This window comes from Myxocyprinus asiaticus, chromosome 23, assembly GCF_019703515.2.
Source record: "Myxocyprinus asiaticus isolate MX2 ecotype Aquarium Trade chromosome 23, UBuf_Myxa_2, whole genome shotgun sequence".
In the NCBI taxonomy this organism is placed as follows: domain Eukaryota; kingdom Metazoa; phylum Chordata; class Actinopteri; order Cypriniformes; family Catostomidae; genus Myxocyprinus; species Myxocyprinus asiaticus.
The window spans coordinates 7,859,526-7,883,049 of NC_059366.1; the positions used below are offsets into that span (position 1 = coordinate 7,859,526).

Genomic DNA, 23,524 nt, shown 5'->3' on the forward strand with positions numbered 1-23,524 from the left:
ACTATCAACAGTGTCTGTTTGTGCTGCTCACTCTTTCTCTAAGTTCTTCGTCCTCTATCCGTCTACTGTTCTTCTTGGACCCTACAGGACCCAGTGCCACATCATGTTTCCCCGTGTGTTGGCGCTGCTCCTGCTGTGTATCTCCTCAGGCTTGGCTGCCACGCTCATCCAGGCCTCTGTTGAATGGACTGCAGCTGACGGGTCTGTTTTGCCTGGAACTCAGGCTGATGAGGCCCCAAATGTAGACCATGCCGAGGTTCCAGTAAATGACCCAGCTACTGGAGACTTCCAGGCTGAAGACATCCTCTTGGCAGGATCCCATGTGGAGGAAAAACATGCAGAGTCCCAGAGTTCCCCCCAAGAATCAGAGGATGAGTTGAACTGGGGCTTCAGCTCTATCAGGGGGAGCTTCCAGGCAGTTAATGGATATTTTGACTCTATACTGGAGCTGATGGGAGGCAAGGATGGTGTGTGTCAGTACCGCTGTAGATATGGTAAGTGAAATAGCATTTTGGTGTTTGTTTTTTATACTTTGCTCAATGTGCATCAGGTGACCTTTCTCAGATTATGTGACATTAAGTACTTTTGGCAAAGATTACAGCTATAAAACCAAATAGTTAAAGGAATAGTTTACTCAAAATAAAAATTCTGTAATTATCTCCTCTCAGTGGAACACTAAAGGAATTATTTAGCAGAATGTATATGCTCCTCTTTTACATACAGCAGTTCATGGTGACGATGACAGTCAAGCTCCGAAAAACACCATAAAGTACCATACAAACAGCCCATATAACTTGTGCACTACATTCCAAGTTTTCAGAAGCCATGCAATAGCTTTGTCGGAGGAACTGACTGAAATTTAAATGATTATTCATTGAAAATCTTCCCTTACACAGGACCTCTCAGATCTCATTGAGCAAAAATGTCTCCTTTAGATGGATCCCACCCCATTTGACATCACTGAAGCCAAATGGCATTGGTTCTCGCATGTTGTGACAGAACTTAAATATGCAGAATAGAGAATGAGATTTGAGAGCTACAGAGGAGGGAAAGATTACCAGTGAATAATGTCTTAAATTTTGGACTGTTCCTCACATAAAGATATTGCATGGCTTTGGAAGACTTGCACTATAGTATATAAAATAAAAAAATGGCACATGATTCATATGGACTACTTTCATGATACTTTTATGATGTTTTTTGTTTTGTTTTGTTTTTTTGTTTTTTCACAACTTTGAAGCTTGACAGCTGTGCTCAGGGTTGGGAGGGTTACTTTTGAAATGTATTCCACTACAGATTACAGAATACATGCTGTAAAATGTAATTTGTAACATATTCCGTTAGATTACTCAAGGTCAGTAATGTATTCTAAATACTTTGGATTTCTTCTTCAGCACTGGTAGATTTTTTCACTTGTTTTGACTATAAAAACTCTGCCAGTACAGTAAGACAAAATACACATGTTAAAAATACATTCTCTGAAAAACCTAAATATCTTATGCAGTGTTGTTTCTAAAACAAGATTAATCAAATTGATCTTGTTTTAAGGATTTGTAGATATTTTTACAGGAAAACAATACAAAAATTATTATCAAGAATATGATTTTTGCCCTAATATCAAAGGCCTTACTAGAAAAAAAGAAATTATGATCCAACTTGAATTTTCTTGATAAAAAATATGATCGTGCCTGGTAACGTGCATGTAAAATGGCTAGAAATAGCATTTTAGCTTAGCGCAAAGCTGACAATTTACACAAGGTTTATTTCTATTTCTTCTGCTCCAAATTTACTTCTAACTTACTTCTCTGTCTGCTCATATGAATGTAACACATCATAAGAAAGTGTTTCACCGCTGTTCAAATGCACTTTTGATCGCATCATTTATATGTAGAAATGTTTTCCATCTGAAAGGACTAAATATTAAATGAAACAAATGACAATAAAATGCAAAGTAATCTCTTCAGTAATCAAAATACTTTTTGAATGTAACTGTATTCTAATTACCAATTATTTAAATTGTAACTGTAGTGGAATACAATTACTTATATTTTGTATTTTAAATACGTAATCTGTTACATGTATTCCGTTACTCCCCAACCCTGGCTGTGGTCACTATGATCCTTGGTCGTTTTATGTTGGAAAAACAGCTTGTACATTCTCCAAAATATCTCCTTTTATGTTCCACGGGAAAAATAAAATTAAAATTATATATATATATATATATATAAAAAACAGCATATGGGTTTGGAATGACATGTTAATGATGAAAAATAATATAAATAAATAAAAAGGGGGGGGGGGATTTCTTTCAGGAAAACATGCTTTACAATATGCAGATGTTATAGTTTTACCTATAAATTTAGTTATTGCTTACAAAACTAAGTTTACGGTTGAATACTGGCACCACTAGTGCAACACTGGATTTACTGTATTTTAAATTAGATTTAATGCTTTCCATTGAAAAGTCCCAGTTACATCTAAAATGAATCAATCACAGTATAGGGTTCTTGGTCAGTTGTTTATTTGAAACATGCCTTTACCTCACCGAAATGACCTCTGACTGCAGTTGTTGACAAAGGCATGGCTCGGCATGGGGCCAGTTGATCACACCACTCTACAGATCATACAGACAAATCCGAACATCTCATAGGCATTCCATTTTATTCTATTTATTTATTTAAATCTCAATGTTTTGATTTCAGATTGACAAACTTACACATTTTCTCCCAATTTGGAATGCCCAATTCCCAGTGTGCTTTTAAGTCCTCGTGGTGGCATAGTGGGACGAATCCCAGTTGCCTCCGCGTCTGAGACCGTCAACCCACACATCTTATTGTTGAGCCCGTTGCCACGGAGACATAGCGCGTATGGAGGCTTCACGCCATCCACAGCGGCATCCATGCTCAACTCACCACGCGCCCCACCGAGAACGAACCACATTACAGCGACCACGAGGAGGTTACCCAATGTGACTCTACCATTATTAGCTATTTATTTATTATTTAAAATAATAATGATAATTATTATTTTTAATTATTATTGTTCTGTATGCTTTGAGTACTGATTGAATGCTAAACTAGACACAAAGCTCTTGCTTAAAAAAAAATCTTTGAAAAAGATAATGCTAAAATGAAAATTGTTGCAAACTAATGTTAAAATTAAACACAAGGGGCATTTTTTAATTTATATAATGATTTAATGATTAATTTAATTAATTTAGTTTTTAATAGTTTATCATATTTATTTATTTCATTTAATATTTAATGATTTAGTTAATTATTTAGAAAAATTATTTAAAGATTTAATTTTGAGTAATTTGGCCCTCCATAGTGTTCTGTAACATACTGTTTCTAGTCTATGTTCCTATATGTGACAGGAGACCTTTAAATACTGATCTTATGCAAATGCCATGTGAAATACTCACAATATTGCAGAGGAGTTTTATGCTTCTAAACTCAGAAAGTCGCTTTCATGTTGTATTACACTGTCATTTAAAGAAACTTTGAAAATACACCTTTTTAATCACACTTTTAGTTTAATTTTTAATTTAATTAATTAATTTAATTAATTAATTTTCTTTGTATAATTTTTCCAAGACTTCGACATTAAGCTCTTTAAGCTACTACTTGTATGAAGAGTATACGAATAAATATCTGTATAATTATTATTGAATTATGGTTGTTTCTCAGGTAAAGCTCCTCAGCCTCGCCCTGGCTATCAGATGCCTGAACCTGATGGTTGTAGCACCACACTGCTTGGCTTCCAGGTACCAAACAGTGTATGTGTCTCTTTATCTTTACTAACACACATTAATCACTAGTTTCCCCTTGAAGTTTTGATAAGATCAATCAACATGCATGATCCTTTGGGAACTGCTTCTATCTAGTGTGTGCTGACCAATTATAATTTTTGTTTTGCTGTGCCTTAAGCACCTGATACCTGATAACACAAAGATGGCCCTGCTGTTTTTTAGTTTTTTGAGAAAAAGAACAAAGAAACTAATTGTTCTTCATCCTTAATATAAGCTTAGAGGAGGTGAAGAAATGCCCTTCGCTGATGCTTGTAGTGTGTGCACTTGTGAGGCATGCTGTGACTACTTACTAACATTACAACAAATTTCAAGCTGGTTTGAAATGTAACCAGGGCCGGTCAACCCATTAGGCGACATAGGCGAGCACCTAGGGCGGCATCGCTTCAGGGGCACAATCTACCGAGCCAATAAGTATGTGTTCAATCTCTGTCAAACAAAATGCGCCCTGTGTGTTCCGATGACGTGTTGTGACACCTCCCACGAAACAAATAGACCGTGTACTAAATGCCTTACTACCATACTACTCTTACTGTTTCTGTTTGTAACAGATAAAGGACGGGCAAGGAGGAGGCGGGAACCGGCTGAACAGTAAACATAAAGTTTCATAAGAAACTCAACATAAAACAAACATAAACACAGACACACATGCAATGCGGCTTTGTGCGTCTCTCTCTCGAACTGGTGCCTCAGGCTCCCCTTTATCTCGCTCTCCCGCTGGTCAGCTGATCGTCACGGCCCGGCCACGCCCTCCTCCTCATCACACTGTTATACCTGTGTTTGGCAAAAAACAGTGAGACTAGTATGAATAGTACATGGCCATAGACTCATGAGCACGGGGCTCGTGAATCGAAGTGATGCCCAATGCGTGAATTAATCACTCTTTTGAGTCGGTTCTTCTCAATGAATATGTCTAACGTGCGGGCTGAGGGTCTCGCCTAGGGTGCCAAGTGGGGTAGGACCGGCACTGAATGTAACTGACCAGTCGTCAGGTGGTGCACTGTCCCAACTTGTGAGAGAGCAGCCATGAGCTCCATGTTGTTTGTCGACAATCAACACTTGCATAATTTTGTGCACGGGTTTGTGTGAGAACGAAATGTTTAGATTGTAGTTGCAGTCTGGGAGGAAAATCTTTGAATTGATGCACCTAGTCTGCAATTTGTTGTGCACAGTGTACATCAATAAAACATGAAACTGTGAGTCTTTAAGTGGGAGCAGGACAATAAACTTCTGTCTAGGAGTGTGTGCTTGGTCTAAGGTGATTTGGCCACTGAGAAAGTCTGATGGCAGCCAGCCAAGGAGCTGATGGGAATGGTGTCAGGATAGAGAAAGGCAAATGAGCCAATTTCATTCCATACAAAGACTCAAATCCGGTCCTTTGTGCATTTTCAGGCTCCCAAATAAATTCCAACTTCCAAGTTTAAGATGTCCATTCAGAAAGCACTTAATTAAGGCTGTTTATCCGTGCCCTGTTTCAATGTGGGCCACAACTGTAATTGTCTCATCTTTCACCTTGAACAAATTACAATCACACTCTAGACTCCATTGTTGAATCCTGTAAAGAACTTATACTTTTCAAAAGAGCAAAATGTATTATCCCAAAGTAATTTCCAAATATAGCTGGCGTCACCAAGTCTACAAAGGCAAAGAGAAGAACTGAATTGTTTCCTGCAGGTAGTTATACTATAGATTAAATTTCAGAATGAGTCTCTCGTCTGATGGCTATATGTTAATCATGGAGGGAAGCATGGAAGAAACTATAGAAACGTCCTGTGCTTGTAGAGAAATTATTTTACTTTCTATGCTGATTTTTGCTGAACTGTGTCACAGCAATGATTCTCTATTGTTTTGCTAAAAATGGGGTGCTTTAAAAGCTTCAGTGAAGTCAAAAGATGTATGATTCTGTATTTACACTACCAGTCAAATGTTTGGACACGCCTTATGTTTTTTAATTACTATTTCCAACATTTTAGAATAATAAGTCAACAGAAGTCATCATGACTATCAAATAACACAAGTTGTTGTTTAGGAATTATGAAGTGACCAGAAAATGTTAAAGAAATCAAAACTACATATCAAATATTTAAAGGGATTGTTCACTAGAAAAATAAAATTCTCTCATCATTTACTCACCTCCATGCCATCCCAGCTGTGTATGACTTTCTTTCTTCTGCAGAACACAAATTAAGATTTTTAGAAGAATATTTCAGCTCTGTTGGTCCATACAATGCAAGTGAATGGTGACCAGAACTCTGAGAGTCCAGATATCACATAAAGGCATCATAAAGGTAATCCATAAGACTCCAGTGGTTAAATACATATCTTCTGAGGTGATCCAGTTGGTTTTGGGTGAGAACAGTCCAAAATATAACTCCTTTTTCACTGTATTTCTTAACACTGCAGTCTCTAGGCACGATCTTGATTTCAAGCTTGATTACACTTCCTAGTGCTTGATGCATGCTAAGGAAGTGTAATCAAGCTTGAAATCATGATTGCTAAGGAGACTGCTGATGTCAAGATTTATAGTGAAAAAGGTGTTACATTTTGGTCTGTTCTCACCTAAAACCAACAGGATCACTTCAGAAGACACTGATTTAACCACTGGAGTTTGATGGATTATGTTTATGCTGACTTGTTCTGCTTTTTGAAGCTTCAAAGTTCTGGCCACCATTCATTTCTACAGAGCTGAAATATTCTTATAAAAGTCTTTATTCTTCAGCGGAAGAAAGTAAGTCATACACATCTGGGATGGCATGAGAGTGAGTAAATGATGAGAGAATTTTCCGTTCTGGGCGAACTATTCCTTTCAGCTTCTTCAAAGTCTTCAACCTTTGTCTTGATTCCAACTCTGTACAGTCTGTTCATTCTTTCAGCCTGAGGTGCATGCAGTCTAGCTCATACGTATAAAACAAACAAATAAAAGAAATGAAACTACAGCCTATCTACAGCATTCAAACATAAGCCTATAGATCAAAATGTTTTTAATATGATGAGAAATTCAGTCAAGTATGTCCAAACTTTTTACTGCTTGGTTAATTTCTTGTGACTAACAAGTTCTTGGTGGTGGTGTTGTTGTTCGGGGTGCGTGCGAGTGTGTGTGTGTGTGTGTTTGTGAGAGAGAGGCAGGCTTGGGGAGTAACAGATTACTTGTAACGGCGTTAGGTAATCAGGATACAAAAATCAGGTAACTGTAATCCGTTACAGTTACATAAAACCATCGCACACAGATTACAGTTACATTTTTATAAAATTGGGATTACTGTCAGGATTTTTAATTTTTTTTTAATTTCTGACAAAATAGTGCATTTTCCTGACATAGAGTGACACAGACAACTGTTTGTTTAGAGTGAGAGATGTGCGTTCTCTTCGGGTTCTCTCTCATGACTCACTTGAGTCAGGAGCGCCTTGTACTGTCGCATGCGCAAATAACACCTGTCTCACATCAGCGCTCTGCTCTTGAGGCAAACAGCTGCTTCATCACGATTGCCAAGGAAGAACATGCATTATTCACTCTTTAAAAGAGAAAAGTGAATCAACATTAAAGTTCAGTGGAATTTATGGCTTCCAGCTGTGAAGATGCTCTCATTATCCAAGGACCTGGGAATGTGAAGGTAATAAGAGCCACACGGAAATCACATTAGCTAGGTTAGCTAAAATTAGTTAATATTAAAATGTGTTAAAATGAGTTAGTCTTTGTGCTCAAAGAAATCCGTGGCCGGAGCAGGAATAGCTGCCAATACTGACACGATCTGCGCATCATTGCTGGTATGGAATAGAAATCCAGTGCCTGGTTTGCATGGTTGCAAATGGGAGCTGTACTGTATTAGCCAGGACGTCCTGTATGTTATTCCGTATTGAATTTGAAAAAATGACCCCTCCCTCAGGTGAATGGTACTTAAAACTTCATCATTTAAGAAAAAAATTTTTTTTGAATACAACAACAATGAAAACTGAAAAAATGGAAAACCTGCTATGACTTTCTCTCCTTTTTCACCTCTCATGATTTTGCATCCCTGAGCATTATTAACAAATCCAAACTGTACACATAAATATCAAATTAATTGAAAATGTGTTTTACATTCTTAGGAAAGAAAGTTCAATGAAGAATGTATCTGATTTTGATAAATGATTGTTGAGAACAGTTCAAATGTCAGGGTGAGGGAAACAATCTGGCAAATGTAACATGTTCAACACTTATAGTAATTAGGAAAGACACACTAAAAGCTTCAATCTGTTTTGATCTATTCTTTAAAACTAGATTTTGTTTTCTTTTTGGAATCAAAACTTAAACAGAAACATAGAAATCAGCCATACAGTGCATCCGGAAAGTATTCACAGCGCTATGTTACAGCCTTATTCCAACATGGATTAAATTAATTATTTTCCTCAAAATTCTACAAACAATACCCCATAATGACAACATGAAAGAAGTTTGTTTGAAATCTTTGCTAATTTATTAAAAATAAAAAACGAAAAAAATCACATGTACATAAGTATTCACAGCCTTTGCCATGACACTCAAAATTGAACTCAGGTGCATCCTGTTTCCACTGATCATCCTTGAGATGTTTCTACAACTTGATTGGAGTCCACCTGTGGTAAATTCAGTTGATTGGACATGATTTGGAAAGGCACACACCTGTCTATTTAAGGTCCCACAGTTAACAGTGCATGTCAGAGCACAAACCAAGCCATGAAGTCCAAGGAATTGTCTGTAGACCTCCGAGACAGGATTGTATCGAGGCACAGATCTGGGGAAGGGTACAGAAATATTTCTGCAGCATTGAAGCTCCCAATGAGCACAGTGGCCTCCATCATCCATAAATGGAAGAAGTTTGGAACCACCAGGACTCTTCCTAGAGCTGGCCGCCTGGCCAAACTGAGCAATCAGGGGAGAAGGGCCTTAGTCAGGGAGGTGACCAAGAACCCGATGGTCACTCTGACAGAGCTCCAGCATTTCTCTGTGGAGAGAGTAGAATCTTCCAGAAGAACAACCATCTCTGCAGCACTCTACCAATCAGGCCTGTATGGTAGAGTGGCCAGACGGAAGCCACTCCTCAGTAAAAGGCACATGACAGCCCGCCTGGAGTTTACCAAAAGGCACCTGAAGGACTCTCAGACCATGAGAAACAAAGATTGAACTCTTTGGCCTGAATGGCAAGCGTCATGTCTGGAGGAAACCAGGCACCGCTCATCACCTCACCAATACCATCCCTACAGTGAAGCATGGTGGTGGCAGCATCATGCTGTGGGGATGTTTTTCAGTGGCAGGAACTGGGAGACTAGTCAGGATCGAGGGAAAGATGAATGCAGCAATGTACAGAGACATCCTTGATGAAAACCTGCTCCAGAGCGCTCTGGACCTCAGACTGGGGCGAAGGTTCATCTTCCAACAGGACAACGCCCCTAAGCACACAGCCAAGATAACAAAGGAGTGGCTACGGGACAACTCTGTGAATGTCCTTGAGTGGCCCAGCCAGAGCCCAGACTTGAACCCCATTGAACATCTCTGGAGAGATCTGAAAATGGCTGTGCACCGACGTTCCCCATCCAACCTGATGGAGCTTGAGAGGTCCTGCAAAGAAGAATGGGAGAAACTGCCCAAAAATAGGTGTGCCAAGCTTGTAGCATCATACTCAAAAAGACTTGAGGCTGTAATTGGTGCCAAAGGTGCTTCAACAAAGTAATGAGCAAAGGCTGTGAATACTTATGTACATGTGATTTTTTCCGTTTTTTATTTTTAATACATTTGCAAAGACTTCAAACAAACTTCTTTCACGTTGTCATTATGGGGTATTGTTTGTAGAATTTTGAGGAAAATAATGAATTTAATCCATTTTGGAATAAGGCTGTAACATAACAAAATGTGGAAAAAGTGAAGCGCTGTGAATACTTTCCGGATGCACTGTAAACTGTTAGCTGGTGATGTTTGACATTGGATCATGAGCAAGCAGAGGAAAGACACTCTCCAGCATTTAATTATGACAATACTAACAATGATGATGATGATAATGTATGATCTACCTATTGAATACAGTCTGAAGTTAATGAATAGTGCAAATTACAATTGCCTATACACATTAACTGCAATATGTTTTGGAATCTGAGGTATATCCTGTCAGATTTAGTTTAATATTAACCAGGACATAATTCAGTGAATCTGTTCTGATTATATTTGCTTTATGAGAAATGTTCTTTTTCTGTAGCAGACAGAGAACTCACCTGATTTCTTTAAAAATACTGAGTTGTTCAACATTAACAGCTCATTTTCTGTTTTGTTGGTAGGTGCAGTGCGCATTTCTTTTCCTTAGATATAATAACAGCTACAACAGTACTAATAATATTACTCAAACATGTTCTGTTTGCATTCAAGGCATAATTTAAAGTTTTAAAGATCATATTGGTTTTATCTTGACTTTATTTACATATGCGCACTTGTGGTAATCCAAAAGTAATTAAAAGTAATCTGATTACATTACTTTCCTATTTATGTAATTGGATTACATTACTGATTACATTTATTGTTAAGTAATCAGTAATATGTAACAGATTACATTAAAAAATAACCCTCCCAACCCTGGTGTGAGGTCCTTAAAATTATAATAACTTCTTATAATAACTTTTTCATTATATAATAGAAATCACATTCCTCCATTCATCTCCAACAAAAAAAGTACTGTGGTATTGCCTTTGTGTTTTGGACATGGTACCATGGTAATGGCATAGTAGGGTGTTCCTTCAACTTTATGTCCCAGGGGTTGATTTTAATTCAAATGAACTGGTTTCAACTTTTCTTTTTGTAACACGAAGGTCACATTAAAACAGAATAGGAAACTTTTTACCAGGCCTTTATCATTGATTTTTGGTTCTTATCAAATGTCTTTTAGGTATAGATTTGATTGTTTTAGCCTTGCCCCAGAATTTCAATATTAAACTATGAAAATGCATTATAAAATTACAAATGATTACATGTTTAAATGTCTCTAAACAAGTGTGTTGTTTCGATGTCTTGTTATTTTTCACTGTGGGAGAACTCATACTGGTTGTTTGAACATGCAAAGTAAATAAATAAATGAATAAACAAAATAAAAAATGGTTGGAGGCAGATTGTAACAAAATCAAATATAAAGGTTTATTTTATACAAACAAAATCAAGGGTGTGGAGCACAAAAAGTTAATCCATGCAGCCAGGGTTGGGGAGTAATGGAATACATGTAACGGGGATTACGTATTTAAAATACAAAAGATAAGTAACTGTATTCCACTACAGTTTCAATTTAAATCATTGGTAATTAGAATACAGTTACATTCAAAAAGTATTTTGATTAATGAAGAGATGAAAACATTTTTAACAAGACTTTACTTTCTAGAAGTCCACAATGCTAAAAGTGCCCAAAGTTGAAGAAACACAATTTTCTTCTATAAGTGCCTTAGAATACCATGTAAATACCATGGTGCATGAATACAGTAATCATTCAGAACAGATGGTTATCATGGTACCATCTGTTACTTACCATCACTGTACCATGGTACTGCCATAGTACTTTTTTTGTAAAGGTTCTGTCCTTTACAAAAAAAGTCAGTTAAGTCTCATCATCAGTTAAGCCTCATGATATCTACAATACAGTGAACACCATGCTATAACTGAGACTTTTCATTTTTATTACAGAGAGTAAGAGAGTTGTAATGCTCATGTTGTGTAATGTACTGTTCCTCCACAGTTTGATATGGGTGTCCCCGCCATGACCAAATGCTGTAACCAGCTTGATATTTGCTACGACACCTGTGGCTCCAACAAGTACCGCTGTGACACCAAGTTCCGCTGGTGTCTCCACAGCATCTGTGCTGACCTCAAGAAGAGTCTGGGCTTTGTGTCAAAAGTTGAAGGTGTGAAATGCTCTGATAGCACATGCAGATCACACATTGGCTGTTTAACTAATTAACTATTTTACCCAATACTTGTGTGTGCTATCCATTTTTATGCTTATTAGAGTATCACATTGTTAGCTTAGCAGCATGCTAACTCAAAACTTTATTGAAATAAATTGTGAGTCGAGTTTGCTCGATGATGAGCGCTATTTGTATGAGTTGCGTTCCAAATCATTCACGTATGAGGCTCCATCTCAGTTAGGATGCTGCCTTAGAGCCATTCGCACAGAACACATTGCATTCCATCTGCAGTGTTTTTTGTTGTTGACAGCTGTGTCGCACCCCGCAATTTTTCAGTGTGTAGTTTCATGTTATTTTTAAGATACTGTGTAAAGTTAAAAGTAGTTTAAAAAATGTACTATAAATGTATTTAGTCTTAAGACCCCAGCGATCCTCCAACATGTTTTTGAATGCGTATGAACAACCCCTTAAGGACCCGGTACATTCACAGCAAAGTGCTTCTTCATTCTTCGCTCAGAGCCAAAAAGAAGTTTGAGCAACGACATACTGTTCGTAAACATTCAGACACCGGCCACAGCACTGGGGGAGGCGTTTAGAGGTACATTTAAATATAAGGATGCTCAAGACTACTTGTAAAACCTCAACTAATATGACATTATAATGTGTTATCAATGACTTCATGCCTCATTCTATGAGTAGGATTCACACGTGATCAGTAAAAGAAGCTGTTTTAACCACTCAGTGATGATTTAATGTAATATATAATCAGTTGATAATGTGTAATTTGTCATGTTTACATTCTGCATTCTTGGAGCTAATGCACTAACATGCTATACACAGCCATAATGTTCTCCGCTTACCCTCTGTTATTGTATTGTATGATGACACTGATACTACTGCAAAGATGGGTGCATTCACCTTTTGCGCCAGAGAAAATAGCATGCAGCCATCTTGAATATTTTGTCTTGGAACTTCTGCTTTAACAGTTGCTACATAGATAACTATGGTGTTGATGTCAAAGTGAAATTAGCTAGCAAAGTGGATTTACAGGTTTACAGTGGATTTAGAGTTATGACTTTCATAAATCCACAAGATCCTACCTTCACACTATGGATGTACTAATATGCCTCTGTGCTCATGAAATTCCAAGAAAATATCTCTGTACGACACATCTGGCCATCTTCTAATGTTATTCACTCACCGTGTTACAGTTAAGTTGATCAGATTTTTTCAGTGATAAAATTTCATGTCAGCTACACATTTTAACAAAAATTATTAACAAGTTGGAACCTAAAAATTAAGCAGAATTACACGTATAGCAATTAAACTTTTGTATCGTTAAAAAGCACAGTGTGGCATTGCTGTCCGAATGTGATCTGCAATCAATTCCAGGTCCAATTCACCTCCGTTGGTGTCTGGAAAATGTACATTTACAGTGGCAGCAAAACACCTCACTAGCATATTCACGTTGTAAAGGGGTGGCGTAGACTCACACCATCAAATCTTGGTGAAAAATACTTTCTGTTCTCCCACACACAATCCATTTTGAGTTAGACTGTTCTAAGTAGTTTCAAAACAAATAGGAAGTTAGATGACAAACTACAGTAGAGCGGAGCACTGAAAAGGGGTGGGGCTGAATAAGGTCGATTAAAGAGTGTTAATGGGTAGAATGATGATAGGCATATCTTACTTTGGGCAGGTGTGGGACTGGCTTTCACTGCAGACGCCACATGAGTGAAACAGCATATCAAACAACAGAGTGAATGGGCACTTAAGAGTATTTGAATAGATTTGATTCCTTTTGTAGACTAATTAAACAAAAAAAAATCACATGACTTGTTCTTGGAAAATGTGTCTAAGGGAATGATCATTTAGATGTAGGGAAATTTGCACACCAGCTCGCTAATAACTCTACACGCCGGTGTGTTCATGTTAACTGATCTTAACTGACTGAACTGGAATCAGCTGTCGGCCTCAAAGAAGGTGGAGCTCTAGGTCACACCTACCGATAATGTGGACCAATGGCAGTAAGAAGGTGTTTAGCAGCCGGTACAAAGTTTTCCTGAAAGTTTGTACTGGCGAGCTGTTACGAACCACCGAAACGAGCTCAAAAACACCTTCGTTTTGGCCAGATTTTGTTCTAAATGACATCACACCCGTTCGTTCTTTGATTTTGTATGAAGTGTGCCGGGGCCTTTAAGACTACAGGAAGGTAGAACACCAGGTTTTGGAACAAAGCCATTATCTCTTGTGGCTAAGATCAAGCAAAAACATGCAGATGTGCTACAAAAGAAATATTACTGTAATTATCATTTGTAAGGACACTTTTGCAAACAGGACCAAATGCCTTCTCTCACATCCTTTCTTTCTATCCCTCAGCGTGCGAGACGTTTGCTGATACCATGTATAACACTGTGTGGACTTTGGGCTGCAGGCCCTTCATGAACAGCCAGAGGGCAGCATGCTATTGTGAAGGAGATGAGAAGGATGAGCTGTGAAGACCTGCAAACCACGAAAACATACCATCTTCAACACTTACAAACACTGTACAGGTTTAAAGAGGGCAGTATTAGGGTGAATGTCACTAAACCTCAATTGAGGTATTTTCAATAGATATTCATTACTGTAATATTACCTTTTATTTTTTTTAAATCTCTCTCTCTCTCTCTCTCTCTCTCTCTCTCTATAAATAATTAGATTTTTAATTTACATCCACATAAATGAAACGCAGCACAACAAGTACTAGCATGATGTTTAAATGCTTTATGTAAACAACAGTTACACTTATGAGATTTTTTTATTTTTTATTATTATTATTATAAGAATGGGGTAAGGGAGCTTAATTGTTTAATTGCTTAATGTTTTTATGTCACAATGCATAGAATTTTAAAGATCCTCAAAATAAGTTTCATTTTCTTTAAGAAAAATAACATATTTATAATTGTTGATTTTGGAGTCAAATATGCCTTGCACATGTTCCTGGCAGGTTTTGGGAGATTCACTCATTAACCCTTGAACTGGTGCTAGTGGATACATTTTAGTAAATCAAAACATTGTATATGGTATGTTTAAAAGTATCTGTCAAACATATTTGTAGTTTGTCACTGTGTGCAATTTTGTCATATGAGAAGACAAATTATCAGTAATAAATATTGTCTCAAAAACCTGTTTTTAAAAACAAAAATAAATAAAAGAAGAAGAGACGAAACGGGCAAATGGCAACATAAACGCCCCACAATAACTGACAATCTATGTTTGTATAAGACTAATATTTAATGTATTAAGCAACACTGTTCCAAACTAAATCCAATTTGGCTTTATTCACAGTTATATGGAAGGCGCGGGAAGGGGGGGTGCTGAGGGTGCTGAAGCACCTCCTAGTGAGCAAGACTGGAAAACAGTATCAACGAAATTTCATATATTTCATTGTATTAATGCAGTAGGTATAATGCAATTTTGGCTTTCAGTATATCATTTATGTTAATAAAAATTGTGTCCCATTTCGGAGAGATTTGTCATGCTTGTGGGCAGGGCTCTGCTGAACTGAAGAGAGACCCTGTGATGGTGATGGACACTAGTGAACTTTTCATTCTCCCTTTTTTCCTTTTATTTGCACAAAAGCAAAAAAAAATAAAATAAAATAAAAGTGATCGTTAACAATGAAACGGTAAATTAAGATTAAATTGTGTTATTGTATCATTACTGTTGTTTAATGATACATATTGTATTACAGTTTATATGAATAAAAACAAATGAATCAATCCTCAATATTAAGTTTTTTCTTCAGAGGAATATTACACTTTACTCAGGTGTAAACTCATCCTTTGAAATTATAATAATTTACACACACAAAAACAAAAACAGCACAGGTAAGAACTTTAGTGTTCTCGTGATTCGTCGCCCTGCGGAAGGCACTAATACCTCAGCGGAGCAAAAAAGTCATCTTCTGGTGTTTGTTTGTGTTTAACATAAATTGCTTGGATAGAGAAAATCTCATGAAGACATGTATTAGCAACACTCCTGAGCACAAGGCCACATTTGAGGTCTTCAAGTAACAGGTAGGAAATGTCTTATTTAGCATATGGGTTCATTTTAAGAGCTATTTTGTCTTAATTAGTTTGTGCTTTATGGTTATTTCTCATTCACATTGACAGGAAACTGCTTTGAACGTGGTAGAATATAATTAATGCATTGGCTGGCTTATTAAAATGACTTAATTGTTGGTGAAAAGGTTCCACTGTTTCAAAGGTGGGGCGTGACTAAAAACAAAATTTGAGAACCACTGCTCTTGTTGTTGCTTGCAGGGTTCCTTAGCATTAAAGGCTCCATATGGTTAGTATTAGGGTGTGGGGAGGGTTAGGCCATATTCTGCCTCTCAGGAACAAACTGAGGCCTTTTTGTACAATGGGTGTACAACTACAAACTGTGACAAAAAGTATTCTATTATTGGCAGTTTAAATCATTTATTTTCCCTCAGTACAACAGTGCATATATGCATATTAGTCACTTAAGACAAAGCAAGTGTACAGACTGTAACATTTACTTTTTGTAAGCTTTTTAAAGTCCTGAAGTTTAATTGTGAAGGCTTATGCTGTGAATTGCTTGGGCTAAAATATGGTTTTGTGCACTTACTGGCAGATGGCTGGCAAACAGATGCTGTACTGAAAACACAATGCATCAGCTAGGATGCTTCAACATTACTTAAAAAATACATAAGCATTATACATGTTTACTGTACATGAGATTAGTGTGAATTGCTTCAAATTCAATGCTGTTACCATGTTAAATCAAATGTACTGTATGTTATGTGCTTTAAGCAAGTTGATGTTTGGCTAAAAGGGTGCTTTCACACTTGGTTTGATTGCTTGGACCGAACCCGAGTTTGTTTCCTCCCCCATGCCCCTGCCCCTGCCCCTGCTGGTCTCTGTTCACATCATATTTCTTGGGTCCGAACCGCAGTCTGATTACATCATCAACGTGAGTACAATCAGCAGCTGTTTACCACTGAAACTAAGCAACAACTCAAGAAGACCTCAGCTTCGCTGTATTATTAAAGTATTCATCTCTTAGGATTTACCACCAAAACTTTACATGCACAAAACGACAATTATGTTTGTCTGCCACAAATGCATTGAATGTGGAATGATGTGAAGAATATTAGCGTTTGTCTGCTGAAAGCCTGCAGATGCCTTTCAAGAGATGGTGAAATCATCTCTGAAGGTGATTTAATTAGGCACAAGATGGTTTGAGAAATTCATTAAACCATAATAATTGTGATCAGGAGCCTGCAAAGACGTGAATTATTCATCATCAATAGCGATTCACTTCCATGATTTGGTACGATCGCATTCATATTAGCAGTGAACCGCACCAGAGTTCACATGAACCATACCCCAGACAGGGCCGTCCTTAAGGCAGTGCAACTGGTGCGGTCGCACCAGGCCCCGCGGTGATCGTTCCTACCACCCCCACCTCCTGGTGCAACAGATGTGGTCCCCCTGGAGATTGCTACAGACAGGGAGATTGCTATCGCTGGGGGCCCCAGCCCGCGAACACTACTGACAGGGACAGTGCTAGTGTGAAAGCACCCTAAATGTCCTAGAGGCACCAAAAGACAATTTGTTTAGGGTGAGAGGAATCTCAACAGATTGTGCCCGGTTACTTAGAGTTACTTAGAGATATGGATGCGTTTATATACAGTAAAATAGCCTGTAGATTGTGTTGTTTTGTGTGTGACTATGTGGGATTAGTGCTTATAAGAGGTGGATGGTGTGTAATCTGTGTGTGTCTTATGGGTCTGGTAGTATATGAATGGGTCCACTGGACAGTACATCTTGCTCATGGTGCTGGTTGGTCCAGAGATCTCTTCTCAAACGCTTTCGACAGCCCTGTGTACATCGAGATTCCCCTTGTGCCTGTCCACACACCAGCACATGGCAATGCAGGAAAACCTCCTGACACACAAATACACACATGTATTACAGACAAAATAAATTAAAAAAGATTATGAGTTTATAAAAACATACTTTTTGGTCTGCTCCTCACACAATGCTCTCTTGTGACTGATAAATTGTTGCACTTGTAATGCAAAGCACCGAGGTAAGAGTCTTGAATTTTGTAGTATAAAAAGCATGAGTGGTGCATTCAAACTAAAAAAATGCATCAAGGCATAAATGTACTATGACTTCATGGATGATTTACTTTTTCAATTGGAAAGTGTGGGGCACTGAACACTTTATGCACTCAATGGATGCAGCTTTTTCTGCGTAGCAACAGGGTATAGGTTACCAGGGCGCAATGCCGGCCTAACAAAAATGTAAAAATGGTGGATATGGCCGAAATTATTTGGAGACAACAGCACCTAATAAAGGTGACTTAAATGCTTTTTCTTGACTTCACATTGTGTAAACAACTATATCATTTGAGAAACAATGTTGGACTCAGGTTGGCTAACATGCTAAAGCTAGTGGCAAGACATCACATGCATTTGAAATGCCATTTCCTTCAAATGAAAAACAGTGAATGCTAATGGTGAATGCTAATGGTGAATGACATTACCCCTTGAAAAATTCTTACACTAGATGACCAAGTACATAATGTTTAGTGTAAGTTCACAGTATATACAGTAGCTCGCATGTGGTACAGAGCCACTTGCAATCAAATAATAAATCACATCTTTTAAATTCGCTGCCCTGCATTAGCATAATCACGGAAGTGAACTCCATTTTATTTGCATATAGTGCTGGAATTGAAGATCTGATTTATATCCTTATGGCGGAGACACATTGATGTGGCCAAGTGTAAATGGAATGTGATTATCCAAACGGATAGCAGTTCAATTAGTAAAAATGCATGACGTGACCAAGTTTAAATACCCTGTTAGAAGCTTGAATAGTGATTGAATTTTGGATAGAACCGTCATTGTAAGTCTGTGGGATTTTTGACCACTTTGAAGGTCCGATACAGGGAAGCAATAAGTCTGATCAGTTCGAAAAGTCAGAGGAATCTGAGTCAGAACAGGCTGAAGGTCTGTGCCAAATTTGGTGGATGTGGCTTGAAAGCTCACTAATTTTGTTCTTGGTTTTAGGATTTTGGAAAAACCCAAGAGTAACAGTGTTTTTTATTACAGTGATTACACTCTTGACCCTACCCATTACCCTAACCCTAGACCTAAACCTACCTCTAAACCTACCCATACCAAAACCTCAAGAGCAGCAAATGCTAATATTAAGAAAGTTTTGCCTAATAACACATACACAATAAGTAAATTGTGACAAAAGCTTATTGTTTCATAAGTACCTAGCAGTTTAAGACAATGTAAAGTGGGACCCCTATGTCTCTCTCTCTTTCATACTCTCATTAAGCTGTGGCAGGCTAGATCATTAGCACACAAAAGCACATGCAATGGACACACCAACTGGATTATCCAGAATGCACCTCTTACTCACTCTGTTGTCCTTGCCGATGAACTTGAAGACAGGGACCTGGTAGTGCTTGGAGAGCTGGTCTTTAGCAGAAAGCTGACGCACAGTTTCATCTGAAATACAGCTGGGAAACATATGGTCATTAGTGCACAATAGCTTCCAAATATAGACCCAGCCTTTGTGTAAAGGTGCTGTAAGCAATTATATATATATATATATATATATATATATATATATATATATATATATATATATATATATATACAGGTGCATCTCAATAAATTAGAATGTCGTGGAAAAGTTCATTTATTTCAGTAATTCAACTCAAATTGTGAAACTTGTGTATTAAATAAATTCAATGCACACAGACTGAAGTAGTTTAAGTCTTTGGTTCTTTTAATTGTGATGATTTTGGCTCACATTTAACAAAAACCCACCAATTCACTATCTCAAAAAATTAGAATATGGTGACATGCCAATCAGCTAATCAACTCAAAATGGTCTCTCAGTTTGGTTCACTAGGCTACACAATCATGGGGAAGACTGCTGATCTGACAGTTGTCCAGAAGACAATCATTGACACCCTTCACAAGGAGGGTAAGCCACAAACATTCATTGCCAAAGAAGCTGGCTGTTCACAGAGTGCTGTATCCAAGCATGTTAACAGAAAGTTGAGTGGAAGGAAAAAGTGTGGAAGAAAAAGATGCACAACCAACCGAGAGAACCGCAGCCTTATGATTGTCAAGCAAAATCGATTCAAGAATTTGGGTGAACTTCACAAGGAATGGACTGAGGCTGGGGTCAAGGCATCAAGAGCCACCACACACAGACGTGTCAAGGAATTTGGCTACAGTTGTCGAATTCCTCTTGTTAAGCCACTCCTGAACCACAGACGACGTCAGAGGCGTCTTACCTGGGCTAAGGAGAAGAAGAACTGGACTGTTGCCCAGTGTTCCAAAGTCCTCTTTTCAGATGAGAGCAAGTTTCGTATTTCATTTGGAAACCAAGGTCCTAGAGTCTGGAGGAAGGGTGGAGAAGCTCATAGCCCAAGTTGCTTGAAGTCCAGTGTTAAGTTTCCACAGTCTGTGATGATTTGGGGTGCAATGTCATCTGCTGGTGTTGGTCCATTGTGTTTTTTGAAAACCAAAGTCACTGCACCCGTTTACCAAGAAATTTTGGAGCACTTCATGCTTCCTTCTGCTGACCAGCTTTTTAAAGATGCTGATTTCATTTTCCAGCAGGATTTGGCACCTGCCCACACTGCCAAAAGCACCAAAAGTTGGTTAAATGACCATGGTGTTGGTGTGCTTGACTGGCCAGCAAACTCACCAGACCTGAACCCCATAGGGAATCTATGGGGTATTGTCAAGAGGAAAATGAGAAACAAGAGACCAAAAAATGCAGATGAGCTGAAGGCCACTGTCAAAGAAACCTGGGCTTCCATACCACCTCAGCAGTGCCACAAACTGATCACCTCCATGCCACACCGAATTGAGGCAGTAATTAAAGCAAAAGGAGCCCCTACCAAGTGTTGAGTACATATACAGTAAATGAACATACTTTCCAGAAGGCCAACAATTCACTAAAAATGTTTTTTTTATTGGTCTTATGATGTATTCTAATTTTTTGAGATAGTGAATTGGTGGGTTTTTGTTAAATGTGAGCCAAAATCATCACAATTAAAAGAACCAAAGACTTAAACTACTTCAGTCTGTGTGCATTGAATTTATTTAATACACGAGTTTCACAATTTGAGTTGAATTACTGAAATGAATGAACTTTTCCATGACATTCTAATTTATTGAGATGCACCTGTATATATATATATATATATATATATATATATATATATATATATAAAACGCATAAATTGTCCATACTATCTGACAGACCTCACTGAAATAGGTCTTGAGAAATCACACCTGTCTCAGTGACAGCCATACTACGTTCTGAAAACAGATTTGGGGGAGTGGCCTGCACTTTTTAACTAGCCAATCAGAAAATTTAGTCAATCAAAAATGCTTTCTGCTTCTCTGCTTAATAGGTGTTCTGGTTTGCTGACATGTCTTTGAAGGACGGGGTTGGAGAGAGGGTGTGTGGTTGAAGGGATTGAGGCATTCTTATTCAGTGGCTAAGTCTAGCAGAAGTTAGCAAGACTGCTGAAATAGCATACAGCACCTTTAATGGAGCATATTAGCACTGTGTATTTGAATGCTTTTCTCAGTAAATACAACTCTCTATACCTACCCATCTTTTATGAGGTAATATTTTAAGGCCTGATCAGCTTTGGGGCCAGGTGTGGCAAAACAGCTTTCTACAAAAGCAGCAAGGCCATCCACCCGTTCTCTAGGTTCCACGGCGAAGTACAGCGAGTCCCGAAGCCGAAGTTGAGGAGGTTGGCTGTACGGCTCGGAAAACTCTGCGCTCTTAAAGAGCTCAAGAGTAAAGGGGAATATTCCTTCGCTGTGGCCCGCTAGCTCGAGTGCTGTGTTGCGCAGACTGGGCAGGTATCCATCAGACACCTCATATTGGCGTGGAAACTCACAGGTAATTGGCAGCAGTAGTTTACTAGTGCGAACGATCAAGTCCCCACTGCTGCCAGGGCTCGACCGTGGCAACCCTGTCACCAAGTTAGTGCCAACGATTTTGTCATCTGTGACCTGGAGCATAGAGAGAGGAAGAGGATTTTGCACTAGATTCCCAGAGAACTATCAAGATAAGTAAATAAAACTTTTTTGAGGAAGCAATATGTATTTTTTCCAACCTGGTCATATAGAATCACATTACTACATTACTACACTATTGCAAAATAATTTCTATGTGGCCCGTTGTTCATATTGCGGCAATTTCCTGATAAAATAAATAATACTACAACAATTCAATTTCACACAAATCACAAGTAAAACAACATAATATTAGTTCATAAACATTTTTCACATTGTCCCTCACATCTATCTTATCACATCTAAACACTTTTACACTAGCGCATGACTTATAACTTTTAATGTCTGCATTACATTATCAACTACATTTACAAGCCAGTGTGATCAAATTGCGCAGTAGCTCAACTGATACAGTGTTGCACTTGCAATGCAAAGGACAAAGGTATGAGTACTAAAGAGCACGCAAGTCAACATGTGAGACTAAAGTGTCATAGATGCACCACAAAATGATGTGGTAGCTGCATCAATTTTTATGACACTACCGGTTAGGTTTAGGTTTAAAATTTAGGCTTGGAAGGTTGGTTTTGTTCATTTAAAACTCAACAGAGCAGTAACCTTCAAAACTTCTCACAATTGCGTTTTATGACATCAGTTTAGTTTAGGTTTAAGGTTTAGTGTAGGGAGGAAGGTTTTATTGTTTTAAAACTTGACTGAGCATTAACCTTAAAAACCTCATCTGTTTGGTAGAACTCACTTCTAGCACCACACAATGGACATTTCGAAACGTGTAAGGAACCATGTCAAATAATTTTGCAAAAATGTCACCATAGTCACATAATTTTCATGAGATCAGGCAGCAATTCTAACATTATTTGCTATTATTTCCGTAACCTTTATAAATCAACGTTATCCGACATTGAATTAAAGCATTGAATTTTGGCAAGATTTTAAAATTGTTTTTAGGCTGTATTACTAACAAGAGCACCCTAAAACAATGCCTTAGTTTCAGAGACACAGCAAGTTATTACATTTTGATGAAGGATTACAAAGACAAACATTGTTTTTTCTATCAAATAATGTACACTGATGAATCATGCACAATAAATAAACAGGGTCAGTTTTGATTTCCTGTTGACTTTAAAGGCTCTGATATACTCTTAGTTCTTCTTCGCTCAGAGCAAGAAAAAAAGGCAAAACAGCTTAGCAATGGAATACTTTTTGCGAACATTTGTCCTGCCAGCTAACTACACGTGAAACATTAACTAATGTGACATTAAAATATGTTGTTAATTACTGCATGCCTCATTTTATGAATAGAATTCACGAGATCAGTAAAAGAATCTTTAACCACTCAACGATGATTTAAATTAATAAACAGTATATATATGTGTGTGCATATACAGTATGAACAGTGCATTCAGAAAGTATTCAGACCCCTTCATTTTTTTCACATTTTGTTATGTTGCAGCCTTATGCTAAAATGCTTTAATTTTTCTCTCACATCAATCTACACTCCATACCCCATAATGACAAAGCAAAAAACAGATTTTTGATAACTTTGAAAATTAATTAAAAAAGAAAAAACTGAAATATCACATTGACATAAGTATTCAGACCCTTTGCTATGATTGTGTCGAGGCACAGATCTGGGGAAGGCTACAAAACATTTTGGCTGCATTGAAGGTTCCAAGAGCACAGTGGCCTCCATAATTCTTAAAAGGAACAAGTTTGGAACAACC

General features: G+C 37.8%; 2 protein-coding genes across 3 annotated transcripts in view; one reads left to right on the top strand and one right to left on the bottom strand.

The window, feature by feature from the left end:
• Positions 1–15,459, top strand: LOC127413943 (group XIIB secretory phospholipase A2-like protein). 2 transcript variants are annotated; one of them, XM_051651525.1, is made up of 4 exons: positions 1–494; positions 3,690–3,778; positions 11,530–11,695; positions 14,078–15,459. In XM_051651525.1, the coding sequence occupies exons 1-4, from the start codon at positions 104–106 to the stop codon at positions 14,194–14,196; spliced, it is 765 nt and encodes a 254-aa protein (XP_051507485.1). In that variant the 5' UTR covers positions 1–103; the 3' UTR covers positions 14,197–15,459. The 2 variants fall into 2 exon arrangements, with proteins under 2 accessions (XP_051507485.1, XP_051507486.1); XM_051651526.1 differs by having other exon boundaries at positions 3,690–3,766.
• The window catches only part of LOC127413932 (oncoprotein-induced transcript 3 protein-like), a 21,121-nt gene continuing 11,931 nt past the window's right edge, over positions 14,335–23,524 (bottom strand). The window contains exons 7-9 of the mRNA XM_051651512.1: positions 21,370–21,782; positions 19,147–19,246; positions 14,335–17,652 (exon numbers count right to left, since the gene is read on the bottom strand). Of these exons, the coding sequence (XP_051507472.1) occupies positions 17,488–17,652; positions 19,147–19,246; positions 21,370–21,782 (678 nt within the window). The 3' untranslated portion in view covers positions 14,335–17,487. The remainder of the gene's footprint in view (positions 17,653–19,146; positions 19,247–21,369; positions 21,783–23,524) is intronic.